This window comes from Squalius cephalus (genome assembly GCF_949319135.1).
Source record: "Squalius cephalus genome assembly, chromosome: 13".
Lineage (NCBI taxonomy): Eukaryota > Metazoa > Chordata > Actinopteri > Cypriniformes > Leuciscidae > Squalius > Squalius cephalus.
In genome coordinates this window covers 15,949,333-15,976,082 of record NC_137134.1, presented here as the reverse complement: position 1 = coordinate 15,976,082, position 26,750 = coordinate 15,949,333, and the positions used below count along the sequence as shown (strand labels likewise).

Below are 26,750 nucleotides of genomic sequence, written 5' to 3'. Positions count from 1 at the left end.
TGTTTTCAGTTGTTCCGTGCGTGTGGATTCAGCATTTTGTTGTGTTGCAGCTGCTTTTTGCTCATCGAGGCAATTTTGGGCATGTTTGTCTGGAAAACTTGGAGGCTAAAAAATTGTGCTGGTTTTGCTGCCTTGCTAAGATCTCATGGGATGCGTTCAGCGTTGGTTTCATGTTTGCTTTGGGTAGCTTTCAGCTTTTCCTTGTGTAGCTGTTTCTTGTTTGTCAGTCGCTGCTTGGCTGGTGCTTAATAGTGCCTTGAGTATCATCATTCTTAATTAATCAGACATTTTAATTGATGTCATATTGTTTGTGTCGCTTTAGGCTGTATTGCATGCTCTAGTAAGGTGTCACATGCTCACATTTATTAAATTCTTTTGCATACAGTTTTGAAGTGGAAGCTAGTTTTTTTTTTTTTTGGTGAGAGAGATTTTTTGGGGTGGATAGAAATTGATACTTTAATTCAGCAAGGATGCGATACATTTATCAAATGTGATGTTTAAAGGTCCCGTTCTTTGTGATCCCATGTTTCAAACTTTAGTTAGTGTGTAATGTTGTTGTTAGAGTATAAATAATATCTGTAAAATTATAAAGCTCAAAGTTCAATGCCAAGCGAGATATTTTATTTAACAGAAGTCGACTACATCGAATGGCCGTTTGGACTACATCCCTCTACTTCCTTCTTTAATGACGTCACTAGAACCGTTTTTTGACTAACCTCCGCCCACAGGAATGCTCCCTCAACTCTACCGAAATTCGTTGCGCACTTCTTATAACTTACTGTGTTTACTCGGCTCTTACGGTGATTTTCTGAAGTAAAACTGACGCTTCATCTTTTGTGTGATGTACAATAAACTTTATTAAACTCATCAGTATATGTTTGATCATCATTCAGACAGCAGACTTGTAGGCTATTAATAAATAATGGATACATACAAGCAGATGACAAATACGTTATAATAACCGTAATTAAACTACTAAACTATACCTGTTTCATCTCTATACAGCACTCTGACTCTGTAGGCATTATTGTCCGACTCGAAATGAACACCGTTACTGAGAGTTTCTGATGAAATTGTCCTGAGAGACTGTGCGCAAGCTCATGAAGCTCCGCCCCCTGTGCCGTCCAGCAGCAGCTCATTTGCATTTAAAGGGCACACACTAAAACAGCGCGTTTTTCTGAGCCCCCAAAAAATGACAATTTAAACATGCTGTAAAAAATGATCTGTTGGGTATTTTGAGCTGAAACTTCACATACACACTCTGGGGACATCAGAGACTTATTTTACATCTTGTGAAAAGGGGCATAATACGGGACCTTTAAGACATTTATAATGTTAAAAAAGATTTCTACTCAAAATAAATCCGGTTCTTTTGAACTTTTTACACATCAAAGAATCTTAAAAATGTATCACGGTGTTCACAAAATATTAAGCAAAACAGGTTTTCTACATTGATGTTAAGAAATGTTTCTTGAGCAGTAAATCAGTATATTAAAATGATTTCTAAAGGATCATGTGACACTGAAGACTGGATTAATCATGCTGATCACAGGAATAAATTACATTTTAAAATGTACTCTAATTGAAAACAGTTATTTTTTTTACAATATTACTGTTTTTACTATATTTTTTTATCAAATAAATGCAGCCTTGATGAGCATAAGAAACAAATTTCACAAACTTTTGAATAGTAGTAGTGTATATATTTATTATTAAAATGTTTATATATTAATTCAGTCGGTCAGTGAAAATATTGAAAGCAAAATGTTTTTCCTCAGTTTATCTCATTGTCCATAAATTGTCTGATTAATCAACTTGGCCCATACATATTGGTTTACCCAGTAGTTTTTAACTGCATCAACTGCTCCAGTTTTCTCATAACGGTAAACCATGGATAACCTGAGAAAGATTCCAGTGAAGGGTTTCCAGCACAGGTTCAGCAAATTGGCCATTAAAACTGTGAAAAAAATTCAATTTTTCAATTAGCCTACTCACCATGGTGTCGTTCCAAACCTGTAAGACTTCCGTTCATCCTCGAAACACAAAAGAAGATTTTTTTTTGAATGAAATCTGAGAGATTTCTGTCACTCCGTTGACAATCCACGCAACTACCACTTTGACGCCTTAAAAAGTAAAGAGATTGTAAAACTAATGTGAATTGAGTGGTTTAGTGCAAATTTTCTGATGAGACTCGATCGCTTTATATCATGAACAGATTCAATATAGGCTTTTACTCGCATATAGGCCTATACATTGATCAGCAAACAAACAAGCTCAACTGCTCTTTCTTGACGCGCAAGAACAATCCTCATTGGTTCTTGCTGAAGCTCAAACGTGCTGCGTAACACGTGAACAAACCTCATTGTAAGGCTGCGCGATATAACTAGCCACATCGCAGGATGTGTGATGTCAAGTATAGGGTAGGGCTGAACGATTAATCGCACTTTCCATGTAATCGCACTTAAATCGAGATGGCTTATCGCGATTTTAAAATCGCAAAGGCTGCGATTATTTTTTTATGCGCAGTTTGTCAGTTATGTACGGCTCTGTAAACGCTGCTCCATCTGAAAGCACTGTGAGTTTGAGTCACTTATAATGTGCATTTGAAAAAGCAACACGCGTCAAACATCTTTCCAAACACGAGAATCATTTATGAACCTCTTGTCCAACAACAGACAACATTTAATAACATGCTCCAAACTCACTTCATAATGACAGTTGAGCTCCTCCTTCTGTGAGATGATGTGCTTCTGACACAGAATAAGGCAGTCGTGTATTTATAAGTCATGTTTAATCAAAGCGTTTCAATCTTCTGTTTATTCAGCTACAGCGATAGGGATTTCCTGGAATGATGCTCCGTTATTGTACTTCTGCGGTGGGGCATATTTAGCATGTTTGCGTGAGAGCGCCCTCTGGCGTTCAGATAGAGCAGTATTTACTACCGATCAGCCGCACTCCACTGACAAGCTGCGCATAAGATAATCGCAAATCGCGTGCGGTTTTGTTGCGATTAATCGTTCAGCCCTAGATCGTAGTTGATCCGTGATTCACAGATTAATTGCAAAGATTAACATCATAGTGAACGTTTATCATTTGCATGTGCGTTTAAGTCCTGTCAGCTTAAGCATCGAGCGCAAAAAGTCTGGAAGAATTTCAAGAAGGAACCTCATTGTTTTTTTGCGGAAGCTCAAACATGCTGCGTAACACGAGAGAATGAACCTCATTGGTTCTCGCACGTCAAGCGAACTAGCTTGAGCTTCCGTTTACCACAGCTAATGTGTTGATGAATGTTTAAATGTGAAAAAAGCCTCATCATCAGATCATATTAAGCAATCATATCTCTTCAGTGTAATTGGACTAAATCGCTTGATTTATATGGATTAGTTTACAACCTCTTCATGAACTTTTTGAAGTGCCAGTTGTGTGGACTACCAATGGAGGAACATAAATCTCTCAGATTTCATTTCATTTGTGTTTCAAAGATAAACGAAGGTCTTACGGGTTTGGAACGACATGAGGGTGAGTAAATGATGACTAGACGTGTCAAAAAGTAGCTACTTCGGTACTGAAATTTAAAAAATGTGACTCTTTGAGCGCTGTTGAACGGAATCGTAAACGCCTCTGATTGCCCATTGTACTCACTTCGCTCATCGGATATGTCTCTGTGATTGGCTACAATGATCATCACTTCAAAATCGTGTTGTAAATATACATCAATGTCGCTCTTTATGACCGAGCGCTTACACAGATACAGACGGGAGCATTTGAAAGCAGGCATCAGTGGACCGGTCCGACTTGGTACCGAAGTTGTTACTTTTAACTAATGATGACAGAATAAAAACCTTTAAATAGTCTCAATGCAAATTAGTGGTCGACCGATATATCGCCAAGGCCGATATATCGGCCGATATTTGGCATTTTTGAAATATCGGCATCGGCCGATAAGTTTTTCTGATTGGCCGATGTGTTGGAAGCGGGACTTTTATTTTGACGGCGCTCCGGACTTTTATTTTGACGGGCGGCGCTGAGAACACCGGTGCCTGAAGAGAACGGCAACGGCTGCTCCTTATGGTGCGTTCAAGTCATCTCGTATAGATCGTATTTACGAGTTGAACGCACTTGAACGCCACCACAATGTCGTAAATACCAGTGGGGAGCTCGGGATTTTCTTTAAGCCCCGATCTGTACGAGTTAGGGGCGTGTCAGTGATTATCATGGCGGAATACACAATACGTAAAGGTATTTAGCTGTGATATTGTCAGGCTTTTCTATTAACAGCTCAGTTAGCTAATCGCCAACACAGAATATGATAGTATTATAATATAACAATGCAACATGTAACGATGTGTTGGGAGTGGCTTCATAAATTAATTAAAAACATAAAAATACAAAGTACACCTGATGTACATTTCTTTGTTCTTCATTTTCTAGAACAAGAGTTTAAGAATCTTACTGTATTTTTGTGTAATTAATTAAGAGAAAGTACTCCGCTATTTTGCTCCGACGAAAGTGACTTGAACGCACATGCCGTTATAAGCACGACTTCCCACCTCGTACGGACGAACTTCCCAGGAGGACTTGAACGCACCATTAGATCAAACAGCGCTCACTCACATTCTCCGTCTTCATTAATTTACGATCTCTGTTAGTCATATCTAATACTTTGTTAGACAGAACTGGAAAACAAAGAAAGTAAATGGTATGCGAAGTAAGTAAAGTAAAGCGTTTGCTTTTATATTATTTGTAACAGAAAAGGCAAACAATCAGGCTAAAATAATGCCGTCAACATTCACCAAATGCGCATCTACGTCATTTAAACAAATCTCTGAATATCTAATAAACATTTAATTTCACAAACCTTGCAGATTTGATTGAATCCAGCTGTGAGTGATATCTTGGAAAGTGTGCATTACTGTCTGCAAGTGACGGTCGGTCCGTGCGAAGTGAGTGAATGCGAACAGAAGATCAGCTTCACATGAGAAAAACTTTAAATCCTTCATTTTAAAATATGCTGTGCTATATCCAGTCATGTCTGTGACATATTCATATCTGTGATATATCCAGTTGCCAACTGTGTCATATTCATATCGTTTTCATTGTGCTGTATGTAAAATTAGCATGACCTTGTCTTTATTTGAAAAAATATGATTATCAGCACGAAATTACTTGATTACTGAGTGCCGTTACAGTGTTTACTTTCTTTTTATTCACATATTCATATATTTCTAAACAATTACTTTGTGAAAAATACTGTAATAGGATTGCAAATTTAAGAAGTTGCCATCTAAAGTATAAAAGCATGTTTATTTAAAAAATTTGTTTTAGAATTTATTTAGAATTTATTAAAAATTGATCAAAATAAATATATATAAAAATATCGGCTTAATATCGGCCATCGGCCACCCTGCTCTCTAAGATATCGGCATCGGCCATCAAAAAACCAATATCGGTCGACCACTAATGCAAATAATTTAAAATAATTTCACAATGTCATAGTATTTAGTACTTCTCGAGCAGAGTCGAGCTGCATAAAAGTGTGTGCAAGTTTATGCAAATGTTGATGTCAAATGTTGATGGAGATCAAGCCCATAGTAGATGCACAGTCAGCACCAAGATGCTTGTTGTCACTAGAACTTTCTTGGTTCCTTCTGCCCAATGTTACTCAGCCGTTATATAGGGCATTAAGATGCCATAGTGCTTCACCAACCAGTAGAGTAGAAAGGATAGTTTGTGAAATGTACATTTTGGTATTGGTTCCTCATTTAGCGATATGAATATCCTATAGTCTCAGTTCCGCAGCTTTTTTTGTCCTGGAAACACTGAAGTTGTTAATCAGCAGCAGATGGACGACGTCTTTAATCACAAATCTGCAGCAATGGCTTAATCTTATCCTCTAGTCTTTACATGTCTCGCTCAAGATAAGCGAACAAACACAGACTGATGTGAAAATTGCTAGGTAAATTAGTATTGTGCAAATTGTTTTACACATCAATATTAAACCTGTCGCTAAATTCACTCACAACTGTAGCACACAGTCTGATTGTGTTTGGTTATATTAATTACGCTCAATTCCCTGAAACAGTAATGCCGTTTTTCTTGCAGACTGAAATGCAAAAGTTGCTTTTATCTGATTCGGGTTATCAGAGCGTGTATCAGAGGCTAGAGGGAGGTTTTTTTTCCAGTCACAAATTAAGTACACGATTTCTTCGCTCCTGCACCTGTGTTATGAAACGTGTCTCAGTAGCCGGGAGGCTGCCAGGTGCAGAATCAGGCCTGGATAAGACATAAAAAAGGCAGATAAGAACATGTTATAGGGCGGATGTGGAAGACGTGGTTTCAGTTTCGCAAGATATTTATAACTGAGGTGTTAATGGTGTGTTGCCCTGCAGTTTTAGACCAATACAGACCCCTCAAATAATACAATAATATATTAAACTATACATGATTCTATATAGTTGCTATTGTTTTTGTTTTTTATTTTTGCTATGAATATAGCCTTCACTGCTCTTATGGAATTAAAGGGATAGTTCACTTTGAAATAAAATTTTGGTATGTTTTAGCTTACCTCAAGGGCATCCAAGATGTAGGTGTCTTTTTTTCCGCAGTAGTTTCAATTTTGATATTTTTAGGTCAAACCGTTCTTGTCTGTCAGTCATGCAGGTCTGTGGTCACTGTCACAAAGAGCATGCACAGAGTCCAAATTAAAACAATTCCCCATCGTAAGTACACATTAATGGCCTAAGACAGGAAACGAGCGGTTTGTGTGAGAAAACGAACAGTATTTATATATTGTTTTTACCTCTTGTAACACAGCCACGTCCAAGTGATCTGAGGGCGCGCGCGCATCCTGGTGTGTGACGTGTGCGCAGACTGGTGCATAGATATATATACACTAGATGTCGCCTCGTCTACGGCAGTTCATTGGAACGAATGTCTTTAATGCGACATCTAGTGTATATATTTCTATGCACCAGTCTGCGTACACGTCACACAGCAGGATGCGCGAGCGCCCTCAGATCACTTGGACGTGGCTGTGTATAAGAGGTAAAAACGATATAAATACTGTTCGTTTTCTCACACAAACCGCTCGTTTCGTGTCTTAGGCCATCAATGTGTACTTATGATGGGGAATTGTTTAATTTGGACGATGGGGAATTGTTTAATTTGGACTCTGTGTATGCTCTTTGTGACAGTGACCATAGACCTGCATGATATGACTGTCAGACAAGAACGGTTTGACCTAAAAATATCAAAATTGAAACTACGGCGGAAAAAAAGACACCTACATCTTGGATGCCCTTGAGGTAAGCTAAAACATACCCAAATTTAATTTCAAAGTGAACTATCCCTTTAATAATAAATGAATACATGTATTTGAAATATACACCACCATTTAAATGTTTGAGGTCTGTACAGTACGATTTTAAAAAAATGTTTTTGAAAGAAGTCTTTAGGGCCGATGGTTGGCCATTGGGCCGTCGGTGAGTGTCTGTCGGGCTGGTTTCTGCTGTGTCTTCCACATGTTAGCTCTAGTCAGGCCCCCATCTATGACAGTTCGACCGATTCAGCTTTTTGAATCGATGTTGGGCCCGTCTGTGAGACAGAGACTATGATTGGCTATTCAGTTTAGCGAACGAGTTACAGCTTGTGTCACGGCCTTTATGCGCACCAAGGCTGCATTTATTTGATCAAAAATACAGTTAAAATAACTTAAAATTAGGGATGGACCGATATGAAAATTTTGGTCCAATAGTGATAATTCTTTTATTTTTGAAAGCCGATAAATCTAAATTAAAAGTGTTATATAATTTTTTTAGAGCCTGATTACGAAAACAAAATTCTCACCATTAAAATCCATCCTTTTTTGAAGTGATTCCAATCATATTTCAAGCAATTCAAAACCATCATGGCGAACAGTACGCATCTGAAGTTTCTCAGCTGAAGGAAATAATACATTATTTTGCGGTAGGGTTGGGAATCGTAAGACATTTTCCGATTCCGGTTCCGCCAAACGATTCCGGTTTCGGTTCTGGTTCCCATTCAATAGAAATTATTAAAACAACTAGCCTAATAAAAAGTAAAAAATAGTAGTAAGGGGAAAATGCACAATCCTTTTTTTGTTTATTTCTTATACTTGTCAAATGAGTTTAATATTCATGAGGTGAGTGTGAGACTCTCGGCACTTCGCCCACACATCGGCCCAGAACCGTTTTTGGAACCGAAACTTTGGAATTTCACACGGTTCCGTACGTTTTCGGTTCCCAACCCTATTTATCGGCTTTAATATTTAATATTTTATAGATGTTTTTCAGGATTGTTTGAAGAATAGAAAGTTCAAGAACAGCATTTATTTGAAATCGAAATTAGGGATACACCGATGTATTGGCCAATAATCGGTATCTGCGGATAAAAGCATTATCAGTCAAAAACAGCCAATGATCAGGCCTGATTTTATAACTCTGTCAAAAGGGGTCAGAAAAGCATGTTACATTGCATAATACATGTGTGTGAAGAAAATATCTATTGTGTTGAATTTAGAGCTGTCGAAGCTTATTTACTGTTAATTATATACATATGTTTTAATAAAAAAGTGTTGATGAAATGTGCAACTTAGTTTTATTCAGACCTTTCCTTTTTTATTTGAGTGTGATTATTATATATATATATAGCAGTTGAATATAATAGTTTGGGCTCTGTTGTTAATTTTAACCTGTAATTTCATAGTAATGCACTAAATGAGAGGGTTTCCTCACTGCATAGTTTACAGCATTAGTTGGGAGTGTTTTTTCCCCTTATAAAATCTAACTATCGATATCTGCTGATATCGGTCTGAATGATCGGTTATCGAGAAACTGAGTATCAGTGCATCTCTAACAGAACTCTTTTGTAATATTATAAATGTCTTTACTGTCAATTTTGATCAATTGAATGCATCCTTGCTACATAAAACTGTTAATTTCTTCCCCAAACTTTTGAACCTTTGTGTAAAATCCAATACTAACTCGTACTTTGTTTGTTTTTACCTAAACCTGTTATCCTGAGGTTTGCATTGTGGACTTCCTGCATGTTCTGAAACTGTGACGTAACTCTTTGTTAACAGTAAATACTGAGATTTCTATCTCTTTTTGTCCATCTGCAGTGGTTCGGGACTTTGCCGTGCTGGAAGACCACTGTCTGGCCCACAACCTTCAGGAACAGGAAAGTAAGTTGTTGTATAACCTGTACTTTTTTTTTTAACATACATGAATGTTATTGCATGGAATCTTATGACCTGGTATCCTGAAGCTGTTTGTTGACACTAAATGAGTCATTCAAAGCCTTTTTTTGTTTTTAACGGTTTTATTAAACAATGGAACGAAAAGTCCAAACTTAGCTTCCCCTTTTGCTGCAATGTGAGGTTTTACACCTTCACCAGAGATCACATCTATATGTATTTTATTAGCACTCGTGTGTGAGAACGATGCCATCGAAAATGCCTCACTGAGCTCTTGAGGACACAATGAAGGACCTAGACAAAATGTGGATGGCTGTTAGACAAAGCATCTGATTCGACATCCTCCAGCTGTGCTTCACAGTCCTCGTGTTTTTGTGAAAGGATGTAACATTGCAAGGACACTCTAATCTAAAGGAAGTTCCCTTTCCAGGAAGAGTCGGTATCTGTGTCATACCAAAAAAATCTTAGAAAGTTTGTTTGCTGCAAAAAATTCTTGCAACTGTATGGTTTTGGAAAGATCTGAAAACTCCCTCTTTATGTGGGCAGGTGATAGAAACACAAGTTCTCTCTTGGGGAATTCAATTGTTAAAAAAGTTTCCCGGCAAATTCATATTTCTGTGTTATCTCAAAAATGAGAAGTCCTAAAAAAAACCTGACCATGAGAATTTATTTTCTCTACAGTAGAGCAGTTATTTTAGTATTATTTATATAGTATTTCTTCATATTTTGTATTTTATATTTTCAGGTTTCATTTTAAGTTTTAATAATCTTAGTATTTCAATCTAATTTCTTTAATTTAAACATTAAACATTTTTTGTTTAATATTTTCATATGATATTTATTTTATTTCAGCTTTATTTTTAGTTGCCAAGGGCAAGGCAATATTTCTAGCAATATACTTATATTTATATTAAGTTTTTATCTAATATTTAGTTAACATTAGTTAACAAAAACAGTAACAAATGTATTTCTCATGGTTAGTTCATGTTAGTAAATGCATGAACTAATGTTTAATAAATGAACCTTATTGTAAAGTGTCACCATTTTTTTACTTTGTTAATACTTTGTTACCAATAACAACACTGTAATGGAGTGTTAAATCAGTAAATCAACAGGCCTGACCTTTCATCAGCTTGAGTGTCGCACATCAACTTTGTTTTAGTCGCACTGTCAGATGGTGCTAAACCGTCCCGGCTGAATGAAAGCCAGAGAAGGACTCGTAATGTAATGTTCAAATTGCTCCTCGCAAAAAAATGTTGCTGGCTTGACTGACTTGAGCTATATCTATCACATAAATGTTTCAATTTATGGATTTTTTTTTCTTCTGGTACACGTTCTCAAATATAACGTGTGCTCACAGTCACAGGATCAATAAAAAGTGCTCAGACTTTGGGAAGATGATGCACTGTGTCGGCTAGAATTGCGTCAATGTTTACGATTTACTGCCGTGTCGATGCAGCACGTTGACTCGGCCTTGAAACGGCAACTGGTTTGATGTGACCCCTCTAATTGCCATTTCAGAGCATGTGCTCTCAGTTAAGATGTATAATATGCAATGACATATTAATATATATCATGTAACATGGTCACTAAAAGTTTCGTCTTTTTAATTTTCAGTCCACAGTCATATATTTATAAACTTTAGAAAAACATTGCGCAAAAAAAACCATGTAATTTATTAATTGTTTTTATTATTATTATTATTTGCATTAGTTATCACTGATTTGTTTGTTTGTTTGTTTTCAAAAAATTGCACAACAAAAACTAATGTATCTTTTGTTTTATTATTATTCATGTTTTCGCATTCTTTTTCCCCACTGAATTACAATTACATTTCAATATTGTTTAATTATAATTATTCATTATAGTTATTGCTATCATTTTTTAAAATGAGCATTATTATGACTAAACACAGAATATTAAACAGTAATTTAGTTATTATTTGACTTGAGTGAAAATGCTTTTGTTTTAATTATTAATATAAAAAATACATAATTAATTGAAAAATAATAAATCTGAATTATTTTGACTTAATATTCTGTTTAGTCATAATAATAATAATAATAATAATAATAATAATTAAAATAATAAAAACAGTAATAATAATGATTTTATTAAATTACTAAATTCTTATAGTATTATAGTAATTATTAAATTACTATAACTTCAATAAAAATATTTGTATTATTTTTATTAATAATCATTATCATTATTATTATTACATAAACAATTTTAAAATTCAAACCTAATTCAGTGATTATTCAGTGTTTCTTTTTTTTTTTTTTTTTTATAAATACTTTTTCTTACAATTATTTGTAAATATCAGTCTTGCATGAAAATGCTTTTTTCGACCAATCATGTGCTTCAGATTTCAAGCTAGGTGGTAGAGTTCTCAACGGGCCTTAAAATTACAACCCGACCCGACCCGGCCTGGCCTGTGGCTTTTAAAGCCCGGACCCGATGTAACCTGACACATCAACATGAATTATCTGCCCGAACCCGGCCCGCGGCCCGATGTTGCGGGTTTTTATTTATTTATTTATTTTTCTCATACACGTATTTTCATGACCAGCAGACGGGAATTCAAATCAACCTTTAATGTTCACGCCTTTTAACAATACAAACAATAAACACTTTCCAGACCTCTGATTTTCCCACTCCTGTAGTAGCAACGGTGAATTCACCTGCGGCAAGTTTACTTTTCACCAACTCCATCTTCTTCTCCAGGCTAAAGGCGTGCACGCAGCGGCGTCAGGTCTGCCCCCGCCCCTTTCCATGATGCATGTTGCATGCAGCAGCCAGACTTTCTTTACGGTGAACAGCAGCAATGATTAATAAATGTTTTTTTTTGTTTTTTTTCACTGAGCGGAAAAGATTAAGCCCGAGGTCCGACCCGACCCGAGTCATTTGCTTATATTTTCGACCCGAACCCGGCCCGAACCCGCAGTCCCGTCGGGTTTGTCGGGCCGACCCGACCCGTTGAGAACTCTACTAGGTGGGCAGTTGTGGCCTAATGGTTAGAGAGTCAGACTGGTAACCCGAAGGTTCGATTCCAGTACCAGCTGGAAGTGACTGAGGTGCCCTTGAGAAAGGCACCCAACCCCCAATCGCTCCCCGGGCGCCACAGCATAATGGCTGCCCACTGCTCCGTGTGTGTGTGTGTGCTCTTACTTGGATGGGATAAATGCAGAGGACAAATTCCACATATGGGTTACCATACTTGGCCATCACATCTCACACACACAAAAAAAATCTTAAACTTTTGTGTCACTTATTTGCATTAGACATGGTGTGAAGTGAGTCTTCTCTAGTTTCTGTTACATCTAAATGCTCTAAAAGGTTTCTCCTCTTCTTCTCTTCCAGTCGAGAGCCACCTGGCCTCTAACGTCCACAAGAGCCGCCTGGTGCAGCAGGACCTGCAGGTGGCCAAGCGTCTGCAGGAGGAAGAGGACCTGCGGGCCAAAGTCGAGAGCAAGAGACAACATCGCCGCCTGTGAGTGACCTTTGAAAACACTATACTTACTTAATCCTCTTCGTCCCATGTGAGACATAAAGCTATACGAGACCAGAAAGATGTGGATCATGTAGAGCTTAAAGGTCAGACTGGACTGTGTCTGTTTGTGAAAGAATGTGGAGAGGAAGGTCGTTCTTTTCTCAGACCTTCCCAAACTCTCGGCAGCAGACGTCTGATTTCAGATTGTTTTTGCTGTCTGTTAAGATAAGTGGGTGTACTGTAAGTAGGAGTGGATGACATCATGGACATAAACCTGTGTGTGCACTTGTGCTATCAGTCCTTGATAACTCATGTTGTTTAAAGTTGTGTCTCCACTTCATACAGATAATATGTGGAGTTTAGTTTGGCTCCTGCTGCGCTTTGAGCTTGTGTCTGCACATGAAGGCCTTGTCGTCTCGTAGTACGCTGTCGCTGTAAAATGTTTTGACTTGTGCTCATGCCACATGCGGATAAAGTGTTCCTTCCTGCTGGGCGACGTCTCAAGGTCTCTGAGCTGATGGTATCATCAGAGTTTGAGCATGGCAGAGAGAGAGAGAGAGATGAGCCTGAGGGGAGACTCATTCCACAGCTCAGACATTACAGTAGAAGATATTGTTACGAATTTTAGTCGTCCATCAGTTTGTTACAAATACACACTATCTGCGCTCATTAAGATTTTAGTTTTTAAGAAATTAATAGTTTTATTCAGCAAAGAGACATAAAATTGATCAACAGTGACAATAAAAACATTTATAATGTTATTTCAAATGAATGCTGTTCTTTTAAACTTTCTATTAACTTTCTATTATCACGGTTCCCACAAAAACATTTAGCAGCACAACTATTAATATTTATAATAATCAGAAATGTTTCTTGAGCATCAAATCAGCACGTTAGACTGATTTCTGAAGGATCATGTGACAGACTGGAGTAATGATGCTGAACATTCAGCTTTGAATCACAGGAATAAATTACATTTTATAATATATTCCAATAGAAAACTGTTAATTTAAATAGTAATAATAATATTTCACAATGTCACTGTTTTTATTCTATTTTTAATCCAATAAATGCAGCCTTGGTGATCAGAAGAGACTTCTTTTAAAAACAGTGTTCGGTCTTATAGTGTTCTTCAGTTCTACTGTCCTAAGTGTGTCTGAGTCAAACTAATTACGCTAACTAGGTTGTAATGGGATTGCTTTACTAATTACTCTATAAACGGTAATCACATTACTGATTACTTGGGAATTAATCTCCCAAACTCATGTAAATCTGTACAAGTTAGACACCAGTATTTACAAAACCTTAAAGGAAATTTATATTTTAATCAGTGTTGTTATTGTTAACTAAAACTATTAAAAATAATTGCTGGTAATTGAAATAAAGCTGAAATAAAATATAAATATTAGATGAAAAACTTCAGATGGTGTATATTTTCATTCAAGTTTAATTACTAAAATTGCTAAAACAAAAAATATATAATTACATGCATTTAATAAACATGACAAAAGCACAAACAAAATTGCTAAATAAAAATCTAAAATTAAAACTAAAAGCTAATTCAACATTAATAAATACTATAAGAGTTTATAAATAATACTAAAATAATACTGGTTTTAGTATTGTATGATTCCAAGTTTATTGTGAATATCAGAAAAATCCGCTCATGAAAATAGGCCAAAAAGCTCTCAGGATTTTATTGTCCAGAAGCCACAAATAAAGTGCAAAAAAGTGTGAGGTGCGCAAAATGTTTTCAGGTTCAACCCTTCATCAGTGAAGTTTATTGTGAATAAATGACTCCTTAATCATTAACCATTTTTTTCAATTTAACAGTACTGATTAAGACAGTTAATCAGCGAAAATGTATTACGATAATAGCAACATGTTTCTTTGTAACCCATTGCACTCAATGCTGGAGACTAGTCTTCCAAGAACAATTTCTTCTCAGAATTGAAAGGTGGCTGATTTGAGAAGCTCACAGTGTGAAAACTCAAGCGTTTTCTTTCCCTCTGTCCTGTCAGGGAACGCATCGACAATGAGATTGCTCAGGAGATTCAAGAACAACTAGTCCGGCAGGCTGAACAACAGAGGCAGCAGGAAGAGAAAGATGAGGTGAGAGCAGGCCGCCTTCCAGCCATTCACAACCTTCACACACTCGGGTTATGTCGGTCATCGGTACGGCATTGATTTAGCCACGCCCACATCGGTCACGTTACTTCATCGTGATTGTGTTTGTAACACTTCAGAACTCGCATTCTCTGTGTGTTATTCATCAGTAAGGCATAGACGTAACCACACCCATGTCTGTTACATCATTGCTATTCTCGTTTCGCTCCACTCATTCTTTTGAATGTTTATATGCGCTCAACTAGGCCATCGCCCGGAAGCTGCAGGAGCGAGAGATGAAAGAGGAGAGAAAACGGCAAAAGCAGATGGAAGAAAACTTTGAAGAGGAGTACTATGAAGACAAAGGTGTGTAGAGCGCCCCCTGGTGGAAGGTTGTGCAGTCGAGCAAAGATGAGGTTTGGAGAACAAAAAATGTGTTCGGATCAGTAAACATACTGAATTTTTAGGGTTTTAGCCGAATCTACTGCTCCGCATCAAATATTTTACCATAGTACGGAGTTTGAAATCTGTGCCTTTTCATGGTAGCCAGTAAATTCAATAAACAAAAAACAGACAACATGTTTTCATTAGTTGCACACAAAAGCAAACATGCAACACAACCAGTAAAGTTTGATTCAAGAAACAAATAACTCTTTCTTGCAATGAACCAGTCAAGACTCCAAAGTTAGTTGGAGTAAAGTTGTTCTGAGCAGATTAACTGAAGATATAAAACACATTTGTTTATTGAAATAAAATATAGCTATTAGATGAAAACTAACAAGAAATAAACTAAAATAAAAAAATTGAAACCATTCATACAAAAAAAACTGCCATTTTGTGACTATTGTTTGTACACTGTTGGATTCTAAGATACAAACAGGTACGATTTTAAAACAGTTTAATCTGAAATCAATATCTCTTATCTCCATAATTATTTATGTGTAATAAAATACTTGCAATAAAAAGTTAGAAAAAATATGTCGTTTTGTTAGTTAGGACCAATTATGTCCAAAAGTAGGACATTGAAGTTTTGACATTCCTGCACAAATCATGCCAGCTCAACATCTTGATGTCTGTCAGCCAATCGCGATGGATGATGGCATCGTCTATCGGCCCAACCCTAGTACTTATGCTTTAGGAAGCAATTACAGTAATGAACACATTTCATGCATTTCAAGCCCCAAGCACTCCAGATACTTTCATCTGTTTGTTGAGAAGTTAAACAAAATGTCAAATAACTTGACCGCATGTTAGTGTGCAACTTATTTTGTTTAGTAAACATAAGGGATCTGTGGGAAGGTTTTCTTGCATCAGATCTAAAACGGCACCAGCAGACCATGTTGCATTCGTAATGGGCAACCATTTAGTGACTAATGCTACAAAACTGGACATGCAAGTTGTTCATGTCAACACTGCATCTGTTAACTCAACCCGCCCTGCATGGCTGCCCTTGCGTGCCAGTGTTTGCATTCAAACTGTTTGCTTTCACGTGTTATGTAATCATTCTCTCATGCAATCATTTGGATGTGTTTAGGGCCTCTTGCTGGTCAGCCAGTATCGTACCCGTAGGGTCTGTTCGCCTCGTTAAACTATCATTCAAACCTTTTATTCATTGGTGCTTAATGAAGAGTGCATTTCACCAAAACTCCCTAACCCTAGAGGTGAAACTTCAGCACGCATTGCATTTCTTCGTGTTGTTGATATTCTGTTCATAAGAACCCTGCTATGATAAGCTCAGATTAGCACCCGCCTACAGGGCACAACATAAAAGATTCAGCATCTTTGTGCAGGAGTATATTTAGCTCGTTCCCTATCGAACCGTGACAGCGTAGCTAATCTCTGTTCTCACACCAGGATGCTAACAATTAGGCCTGTGTTGCGTTTCTGCAGTGACGTGTGGGGAGGGGATCAGACTTGTTTCTGAACCCCTGACCCGTCAATCTGTGATAAAGAAATCTTTTTAGGAGGGTTAACAAGATATTTGCAGTCTTAAAAGTCATAGTCCTGGTTTGTTGGCATTAATCTGAACGAAAATGCACATGGGCCTTTTTATAAACACTTACCGTATGCACTTTTCCCCCCCTGATGATTTGTTTTTTGTTTTGTAAAATAACCTAACCCACAAACAGACTTTTCTAATGTGCTCAACTGGAGTTGCTATTAACAGGATCCAAAATTAACACTCTGCAAGTGTCAAATGCATATATATATATATATATATATATATATATATATATATATATGCATGTATATATGTATGCATGTATATGTATGCATGTATATATGTATGCATGTATATATGTATGTATGTATATATGTATGTATGTATATATGTATGTATATATGTATGTATATATATATATATGTATGTATGTATGTATGTATGTATATGTATGTTTAGCAAAATACATTTTCAGTTTTCTCCAGTCACTTGACTATGGCAAGTGTGGCATAGTTAATTCTGGACCCTGGCTGTAACCTCTTAATTTGAAGGGCTTGGTACTACTTGTCAGCAATAGCTTTATTTAACATTTTACATCCTGCATTATCCAGAGTGAACTAACCCTTGTGTACTAACCAGGTTAAGTTTTAATTCCCTCCTTGTTCTGCACTCCACCTTTTCCCTTACTCGCTTTCACGCAGCCGCCAGGAGCCTCCCGCACCGTCCGCCAGACTTGCAAGAGCCGAATCCCCTTTCCACTTCTCCAGGTTACAGAAAAGAGAAGCATCACAACCACAATCATATTCTTTCCCCGTACAACTCTCCCGTGCCAGACAGAAAAATATATCCCCGTAGTCGTGATCCAGAATATGAGTCTGTTGAACACGTCCGAACTAGGCATCCAGAGATTCCAAGCAAGGAAAGGATCCCAGAGTATCACTCACCTGAGCGAAGACCGAAATACCCGGAAGATTACTCAAAAGAGAGAAACAGACCTCTCGATCTCGATCTCGATTACAAAGAACCTCGTCGAAGAAAGAAGCCAGATCAATGGGACGACCTGGAGCCTGTGGTGCGGCAGAAGGAGAAACCTCCCAAGGATTACTCTGCCGGCCAGGATAGGGTTTGGGAAAAGGAGAGGAACAGGGATCGAGAACGAGAAAGGGATGGACAGAGATCCAAGGACAGGCCAAGAGATCGAAACCGGACAAGAAGTCAAGACTTACTGCATAGCGGAGATGTCAAGCAGATAGACAGGGGTAGAAACGTGGACAGGGAGATGGACAGGAATGGCTACGGACATGCTAGCAGAGACAGACAAAGAGAACGAGGCAGAGATAGGCACAAAAGCAGAGAGCAAGAACTGGACGAGTACAGTCTCACCCCAACTAGAGGATTGTCAGAAGACCGCTTGGAGCGGGAGGATCTCAAGAGCAGGCCGAGGCTCCCGTCAGGCCCTAATGAGGTGTTTGAGGAGCCCACACTCAGAGGCCCGTCCCCTGGCCCTTCCTCCAGAGAGAGAGGTATTGACCTGGGTCCACGTGTTTGATTGAACCTCCTTGGACTTTGCTGTGTCATCTGGTGGTGGGAGTGCTGTCAAGGCATACTCTTGATTTCCTTTTTCCTATGCATTTGTGATTGTGGTTTGTGGGAATCTTGTGCACTAAATCTTGACGGTGGCTACAAACTTGCATTTTTGATCATTCCTTTTCAATCCCAAAATAAAAATGGCTTCTTGAGCTGCTGTGTGAATAAATAAAGTGTAGTTCTCTGTAGTGTTTTCTTTGTGCTGATATCCACTAATGCCCCCTGCAGGCCGAAAGGTTAGAGGAGAGTATGGCATGAAGGAAGCAACACATGGATTGGCCAACTTAGACCTACAGGACCAGGAGCTCAAAGACTTGGAGGTGGCACGCAGACTACAAGAAGAAGAAATTAAGGTTCCTTGAGTGAATCTTTCTCTGTGCTTTTAATTATTGGTGATTTGTAATCCAAAAAAGTAACTGCATATCTTTTTTACAGGCGAGTCAAATTGACAAACGAGCCGCTCAAGTTGCTAAAGATGAGGTACAGCATGGTTCCCCCCCCACACACACACACATTTGAGGTTGTTGTTACCTCCAAACCTAATTATGTTTTGCGTTTTGCAATGTAATTTAAGGAATTAGCCCGACTGCTATTGGAGGAAGAGAAAAGGGAGTATAAGAGATCGAAAGAGGAGAAGAAGCAAGTGATAGATAGAAGACGACCCGAGGTAGAATACAAGGTAAGCATCGTTGTGTTCTGTCTTCTGGTTTGTTTTTCCACAGCATAAAGGTAATCTTACGGATTTATGAATGAACCGCTCATTTTAAAGCTACAATGTGTGATTTTTACCCCCATCTAGCGGTGAAATTGTATATGACTACCCAGTGAATATTAGTTTCTGTTCCTCTCAATTCCGAGGGCGTTTTAACTCCTACGGTGGCCGTATTATTCCAAGATTAACATGGCTTCCAGTCAGGGCCTGAAGTTAACTTTTTTGACCACCAGCCACTGTGGCAGGTGGATTTAAAAATCCACCCGCCACAGTGACTTTTTACCAGCCAATTTTTTTTTTTTTTTTTTTTGGCCTCATAAAAGGTGAAAAAAAAAAAAAGGATTTGCACAAACATTTGTTCTTTAACTTGTAAGAATACACATTTAAGTGCTGTCAAGTTATTAACGAGATCCATACAAGTAATAATAATTCTTAGAATACAGATATAGACCTAGTGCAGCTCGTATGTAAACAAATCACACGCGGCTGTGTTGATGGCTGGGCAGCTGTTAGTTACAGCGTTCAGGAACCGTTAAGCAGAACTAAATTAATATTGTTATTACTGGTAAAGTTACCGGGTAGGCTACCGGACATTTGGACACAACATCTGTGCAACTGTCTCAGCGTTGCATTATCTCATCTCATCTCACCAACAGTTTAATACAACTCACACATTCAAACGTAACTTAGTCAGAGAAGACGAATCTTTCTCTCCGATCACATACGTTCCAAAACACTCAAACTGCGCTGCTTTTACAGATGCTTTCTTTACTCCAGTAACGTTAATGTGCCGCCACATTTTTAGCTAAAATCCAACGAAACATACAACTTCGTTTGAATGTCAAAGAACAGTTGCAAAAAAAAAAACCACACACACACAAAAAAAAACCTTCGCCCCTTTAGTTACTGTTGCTATGTCCGACAAGCTACACCGCGCGCGCGCCAACGCCAAACTATGATCTCGGGCAATGAAAAACACATCGCGCAGCAGAGAGGACACTGACAACACGCTGACAGACAAGACAGTCCAGGTTACTTTTGATATTAAACAAAGTCTCAACGTTAAAATTTGGTCATTTTTAAAGAAATTTAGACAATACCGTTTTGTGGCTCTGTAATGTGTCTTGACAGATCGCTGTGGTGCCTCAAGGTAAAGCTGCTCGTGAACCGATCATCTCTTCCTTCTAGTTAATTTATAGCATCAAATAAACATGAATGAACATAAGAAGGAATGTAGTTTTAACTGCGGAAAGATGTCAGTAGGCTTACTCAGTACACTCCGTTTTTTCAAGTTCAAATCCTCCAACGTTGAACTCTCCTGACTGCTTTGTCGGACAAAAAAAAAGGCGGATTCGGCAGATTATGATTGGCCAGATCGCCTGTCAATCAAACTCCCCGCGAAGGGTCGATTCTCATTGGCTGCCTGCCAATGTGGCAGGTAGATTGACAGTGTTACCCGCCAATTGAAGAATTCACCCGCATTTGGCGTGTGGTCGGGTGTTAATTTCAGGCCCTGCTTCCAGTTAGCGACTTCGTCCATGACAATAATAAACAATACGTCTAAAATGAATAAAACTACAGGACAGATGTCAGGAGGTAAACGTCACCCTTGGAATCGGCTATCCCAGCATAATCAGATTAGGCTAACGTTACAATGTGTACAAAGTAAAAGCAATTAAAAATAACTAAAATTTACAGTGTCCTTTTTTTTTTATATATAGCTTAAAAAATTGCGCCTTTAAAACTATTCATCACCTGTGATCCGTCGCAGCACAGATTTATGTTACAAGGTAAACAATACTTTTTCACCATTGACGCGAGGATGAAGTTATACTAGAGGTCGTTCTGGCGTTATGCACAACCATGCTATGGTTAGACAAGCAACTATAAAACTTAGAATTTACACAAATGAATTACAACAGGCTGAATTACCTGTCGAGAAGAAAGCAGGCAACCTCGGCGTCCGTTTTAAAATCTTTTCTCCTCATGAGCTCTTTCCATCTGGGAAAAGTTACTCCACTATGGTCTTGCTGATTTGTCTGTCGCGTTGACGTTCAAATGTGAGTACACACACACACCACACTATCTTTCAAATCTGCCGGCACTCGCGAGCTCGCGAGTAATCTCCCCCTCGCATTCGTCACGGTGCCACTGAGTGAAAAACGCAAAAGGCGAAGCTTGAATTTACAGGTATGTCCCTCTTTGGCTAATGTAGTTTCAAGATGGAGGGGCAACATGGCGACCGGCATTCGAACCCCTCACCTGTATGTACTTTCAATGGCAGATTATAAATTTAAGAGAATACTTTATTACTTGAAAGAAGTAAATATACATTAATGAGCACATATATTTTTGAAAGAACTAAGTGTTTTTTGCTAAGAATCAACTAAAAAAGTTACACAGTGTAGCTTTAAAATCTTCCCGGTCTATGACATTTCTCATGACATCCGCTTTAAACATTACAATGCATTTTTTTTTTAATTCTATGGTCTATTGAAGCTTTAGACAACAATTTTAAAAAGATTTTATTTAAAGCAGATTAATAAATGTTTGTTTATATGTATGTACAGAGCTCGACGTTAACGCTTGTCCGGGACAAGTGGATTTTTTGAAGGGACAAGTAAAAGAAAATTTTACCTGCCCTACCGGACAAGTAGCCTGATTAAAATGTCAAAAACAAAAAAATAACTAGGGAATCACTAAAACGAGAGAATGATTTATTACATTTATTGTTACGATCGATGTTGGATAACAAATGTATTATTGACGGCAACAATGTTGTGCTGTTGAGGCTCACGCAGCCTCTCGAGGAGAAATGGAATTTTGGCAGCCATTTTTTATTTAGTCTTAGTCGTCATCTTCAGACGAAAATGCTTATTGGTTTTAGTCATTTTAGTCATTTTGTCTTTCATATTTTTTATCTAGTTTTAGTTGAAGTCATTGCATTTTTTGTCAATTTTTAGTCATTACTTTGTCAAACTGCAGTTACTGACATTCATTTTGGTAGCCATTTTAAGTCTTTGGACAAAAAATGTCATAATTTTTCTCTCTTGCCCAATTCAATTAAGCTTATGAGAAATTTGAGGTAACAGGCTGTATTGACAGCACTCTTTAGCAGTAGCACTTGTGCAATTCTACATACCCCTTTTTCTTAGTTCAGTGGTTCTCCAATTTTTAGAGTGCCGTACCCCCTCTCTTCCACTTAGACTGCAGTCACACCTTTTACATTAAAGGACAATTTTTGCCCCCTTTAATCGATTTTTTCCAGTTAATTTTTTACCTTTATAAAATAAATAATGCTTTAAATAAAACAATGTTCAATAAATATGCAATGATGGTAAAAACGAAGTGAGGCTTTTAAATATTAAATTACATTTACATTTACATTTATTCATTTAGTTGACGCTTTTATCCAAAGCGACTTACAATTGCTATATATATATGTCAGAGGTCGCACGCCTCTGGAGCAACTAGGGGTTAAGTGTCTTGCTCAGGGACACATTGGTGTCTCACAGTGGATTCGAACCCGGGTCTCTCACACCAAAGGCATGTGTCTTATCCACCACGCCACACCACCCCTTAAATTAAATTAAATAAAAGTCGTCAGTAGGTGACGGTAAGTCACTGTCTTTGAGTGAGTCATTCATTCATTCATTCATTCATTCATTCAGTAACGAAGCAAGTGGCTGTATATATGAACGGATCAATGAATCTCATGATTTGTTTAAAGCCACAGATTTGTTCGTATGGCTTTCGTTGCAAAATAGAGCAATGAGCCTACTAACAATCCTGTTTAAAATGTAGTACATCACTAGCCTGGTTAAAACCAGACCATTCTCAGTAGTAAAAGTTATGGTCTGGCAAAGCTCCATAGACAAATCATTTCCAAAAGGGCGTCACCAACGGACGTCGTTCAAATGCCTCGTCAAGAGCGATCGTCATCGTGTAATGCTGCGTCCCAATTCGCAAGTTACACTACGCCATAAAAGTATGTACTCTTTTTGTGAAGAAAAGGTATTTACTTTTGAATGTGTAGCAAAAAAGTAGGCAAGCTTTGGGACATACTACTTCGTCATCTTTATCGGACGGATCTGTCGCGTGCATCCGGTCACGTAAACTGCCCCGTCAATCATCTTGTCACAGTTAAAATCCTCTATTAAATCTAATTTAATTTCCTACCGTTTCGGAGAGAAATGTAGTAGCACGTTCATCTGCCAGTGGGACTTTCATGGAGACTGTCCTCATGTGTTAGCAATTTGAATATAATAATGCATTTAAAAGTTGAACGGACGTCGCTCAAATGCCTCTGGGCGCAATTGGATAGACCTAAAACCAATCAGAGCGATCGTCATTGTGTAAACCCCGCCTCAATGTTTCTGATTGGTGCCGCGATTTCTAGGCCATGGAAATGGGCTTGAATGAGCTCTTTGCCAGACTACTTCTCGAGCAAATCTGAATTTGCCGGAAGTTGTCTGGGTTTTCCCAGGCTAGTACATCACTTAATGTTACCCTTCTGTTTGTTGAACTGTTGTATAAAATCAATGTCACATTTGAAATCATGTGGATATTCAGGAAACATTGCTTTCTTGCTCGTATAATATGATCAACATTAAAAACACTGCTTGATATCAGCCTGCATTTTGATCGCAGATTTAGTCGCACAAACTCGTGACAGAACACAAACCGACTGAATGACACTTTAATTTAAGTAGAAAATCTCAAATGAAGATCGCTGAACTCCAGCTTACTTGTCTGTGTTTTCAGATCACCCGCGCTCCTTCAGTAGTGTAGAGAGAGCGTGTGCGCATGGTTGCCAGATACTATTGAAAAGACCGGGTAGAAAACGTGTTCTTTTAACAGAAAAGCTTTGACTGGGGGTTTAAATTATTGAAATCTGGCAACCGTAAGTATGAACACTCGTAAAAACAGTCAATGTGTTGTCTCCTCCTTTATTCGACAAAAACAAGTGGTTTTGGTCAAGTTTTATTTTTTTTAAACACATTTCAGTCTCGTCTTCAACGATATTGCATGTGTTGATATAGTCACAGTTATCGTTTAATGACGTGGGTGTCGTCTCTCATCGTCTTGTCTTAGTCTTTTTTTGTGCTTTAACCCCTGCGTACACCACTGACATTCTCTCTTCTGCTCTGTCATATTAGCCAGGGCAAGAAGAAGTAGTACGACCACGCATGCGAGAAGAGGTGCGTAGCAGAGAGGACGAGTACCAGAGAGCGCGGAACCACAAACCTGCCAGGTACTACATCTCTGACTCGTTAACACCCATACGCTATCAGAAGTCCTTCAGGAGTCTCATGTTCCTCTCGGTTCTTTGTTCCAGGCCGCCTCCTCCAACACAGCACTATGAGAACATAAACCCGAGCTATGCTTATGTGGAGAGCCCATACACCCCTCGCCCTCCATCAAGACCAGAGGCGGCGTACAAAGGTTCACACTGCACCAATGCACCAGAGGTATCGCTTCAAATTTGACTGATTTTTTTTAAAATGTGCATTTTTATCTCCTTCTCTTTTAGGTGCCTACTACAGACAGTGACCATGAGCCTCCACTGCTGCCCAATCACGAGTCCGTTCGGCCCTTTACTTTGTGAATCAATAGAGAAGGAAGCGATTCAGAAACTACTTTGAGTTCATGAGGCTTTCGGCGGAAGCTACTGACACTTTAGTTTTATTTTTCCTCCAAGTTTCTCGGCTCATCGCATCAGATGAGCCGTTGTCGTCTCTTCGTGTTGTGAATGAGTCTTTTACCCTGGAGTTATCAACTACTGGGCAACAGGGACGGTTCCTGTTCGCTTCTCATGTTCTTGTCTTATTGTGGATGACTGGACAGGAAGGGATCTACTGCACAGCTCTTTTAAATATCCCTTTTCTTTTCATCCCTCTCGGCATCTATATTCAAGCCTGGTCTTGATTCCATGTTGCATTGCAGGATACAGCAGAGAATTTTTGTTTTTTTAATTTAATGGAAAACATGCTTGAATTGTGCTCTATATTTATTGATTTATTTTGAGATGATATAGTTTATTTTTTATTCGTGTTATATTGTTTTACCCTTTCAACCGATCTATCCCAAGAGACTGGCATAAACTGAAGTGATCAAATTTCTGGAGAACTGTTTAATTCCAGCCCTGCTCTAACACATTGACATCTTGATAAGCAGGTTCAGTCTTCAAACCAATCAAATATCAAGGTGAGGTCGTCAAAGCTTCTTCATTTGCCCTCCAAATCATTTGTGAGAGACTCGTCATGCACACTGTGGGCTCACGTACTGCTAGGGTTCGAGACGCTCAGCCCTTTGGGTGCCTTTGTTATTCTGATATTTCCTGCAGTGTCCGTAGCGATCATCTCATCTACTTCATAGGTCTTCAGGACCTGCTAATATGCTCCAGTGTTCAAATGCATGCTGGCTGAATGTGAACTCCGTGGGGTCTATATGAATCTTGTCGTCCGGAATTTAAAAAATGGCCAAAAACACATCTCTACTTCTCAATTTTTTTTATATATGCATTTTTATTTATAATTCAATAAAAATCCAAAATAGAAGTTTTAAGGCATGTAGTAGCATTGCTATTGGCACAGATGTAAACAGTTTTCTTGCTTGCATCATCATATGCAATTCATGCTATATCTCAGTGTTTGGATTTACAGTGCTTTGCATTTGGTGGCAAACTTACTTTAAGCAGGGACATAAAAACTGACCAGCAAACGAGTGACTACGGCAGCGTTTATCTGGCACTTTCCACAAATAGTGTACAAAATAGGGCTTGAAACTCTTGAGAAAAAAAAAAAAAGTTTCGTTTGTTTTGAAAAGATGAACCTTCAGAAGTTTTGTTTTGCTTTTTGTTTGGGTTTTTTCCAACAAATAATCATTGAAAAGATGAACCGTCAGAAAAGTTTTGTTTTGCTTTGCTTTTTTTGTTATTGTTTGGTTTGTTTTTAGCAAAGGATTAATGAAAATATTATCCTTCCGAAAATTTTTGCTTTGCTTTGTTTTTTGTTTGGGTTTTTTCCAACAAATAATCAATGAAAAGATGAACCTTCAGAAGTTTTGCTTTGCTTTTCTTACTTTTTGTTTTGTTTATCAGGTTAAAGCAAACGTCATCACAGTTTAGGACTTGTCTAAATATAATTTAAAAACAATTTGTTTTATTTTAGTTATTTTATTTTTTTAGCAATTGTTTATTTCTATCAAAGAAAAAAAAAAAAAAAAACTATGAATATACAATAATTTGCAAATTTAGCCTAAATTGATCTATCATTCAGAGCTGGTCTATCATTCTAGTCTGAGACCTAATGTTGCATTTTTGGTTATTCAAGGTTTAACAGTTATGTTGCTGTTGTGTGATATCATACAAAATAATACTACGGTAGCTACATGTAAAATACTTTATCTAGCAAATCTAATAGTTCTCTGTTAAGAACATTGGATGTGTGCATGTATTTAAGAGAAAAAGACCCATTGTGTACCCTATTCATGGAAACTGCTGAATGCACATCACTTTATCAGGGCATTTTTTTTCCTTACTGATCAATTATTGCTTACATTCCATATTCCTGTCATAAATTTGTTCTAAAGGGATTACATTCCGCTTCGCTTTTGGGAACGGGAATATGTTTGTGCGGGTTACATGTAGCATCCTGTACAGAGACAACTTAAGACAGCAGCTACTTTTGTATCG

At 38.0% G+C, this 26,750-nt stretch overlaps 1 protein-coding gene across 2 annotated transcripts in view; it reads left to right on the top strand.

Moving 5' to 3' along the window:
• The window catches only part of ccdc50a (coiled-coil domain containing 50a), a 28,051-nt gene extending 2,527 nt beyond the window's left edge, over positions 1–25,524 (top strand). Inside the window, exons 2-12 of one of the 2 annotated variants that reach the window (XM_079891239.1) lie at positions 9,140–9,202; positions 12,578–12,707; positions 14,729–14,819; positions 15,080–15,179; positions 17,457–18,278; positions 18,571–18,695; positions 18,778–18,822; positions 18,917–19,021; positions 24,214–24,308; positions 24,393–24,499; positions 24,588–25,524. In XM_079891239.1, coding sequence (XP_079747365.1) covers positions 9,140–9,202; positions 12,578–12,707; positions 14,729–14,819; positions 15,080–15,179; positions 17,457–18,278; positions 18,571–18,695; positions 18,778–18,822; positions 18,917–19,021; positions 24,214–24,308; positions 24,393–24,499; positions 24,588–24,607 — 1,703 coding nt within the window. In that variant the 3' untranslated portion in view covers positions 24,608–25,524. The remainder of the gene's footprint in view (positions 1–9,139; positions 9,203–12,577; positions 12,708–14,728; positions 14,820–15,079; positions 15,180–17,456; positions 18,279–18,570; positions 18,696–18,777; positions 18,823–18,916; positions 19,022–24,213; positions 24,309–24,392; positions 24,500–24,587) is intronic. The other variant, XM_079891240.1, reaches the window with a different exon arrangement.
• The last annotated feature ends 1,226 nt before the right edge of the window (positions 25,525–26,750 follow it).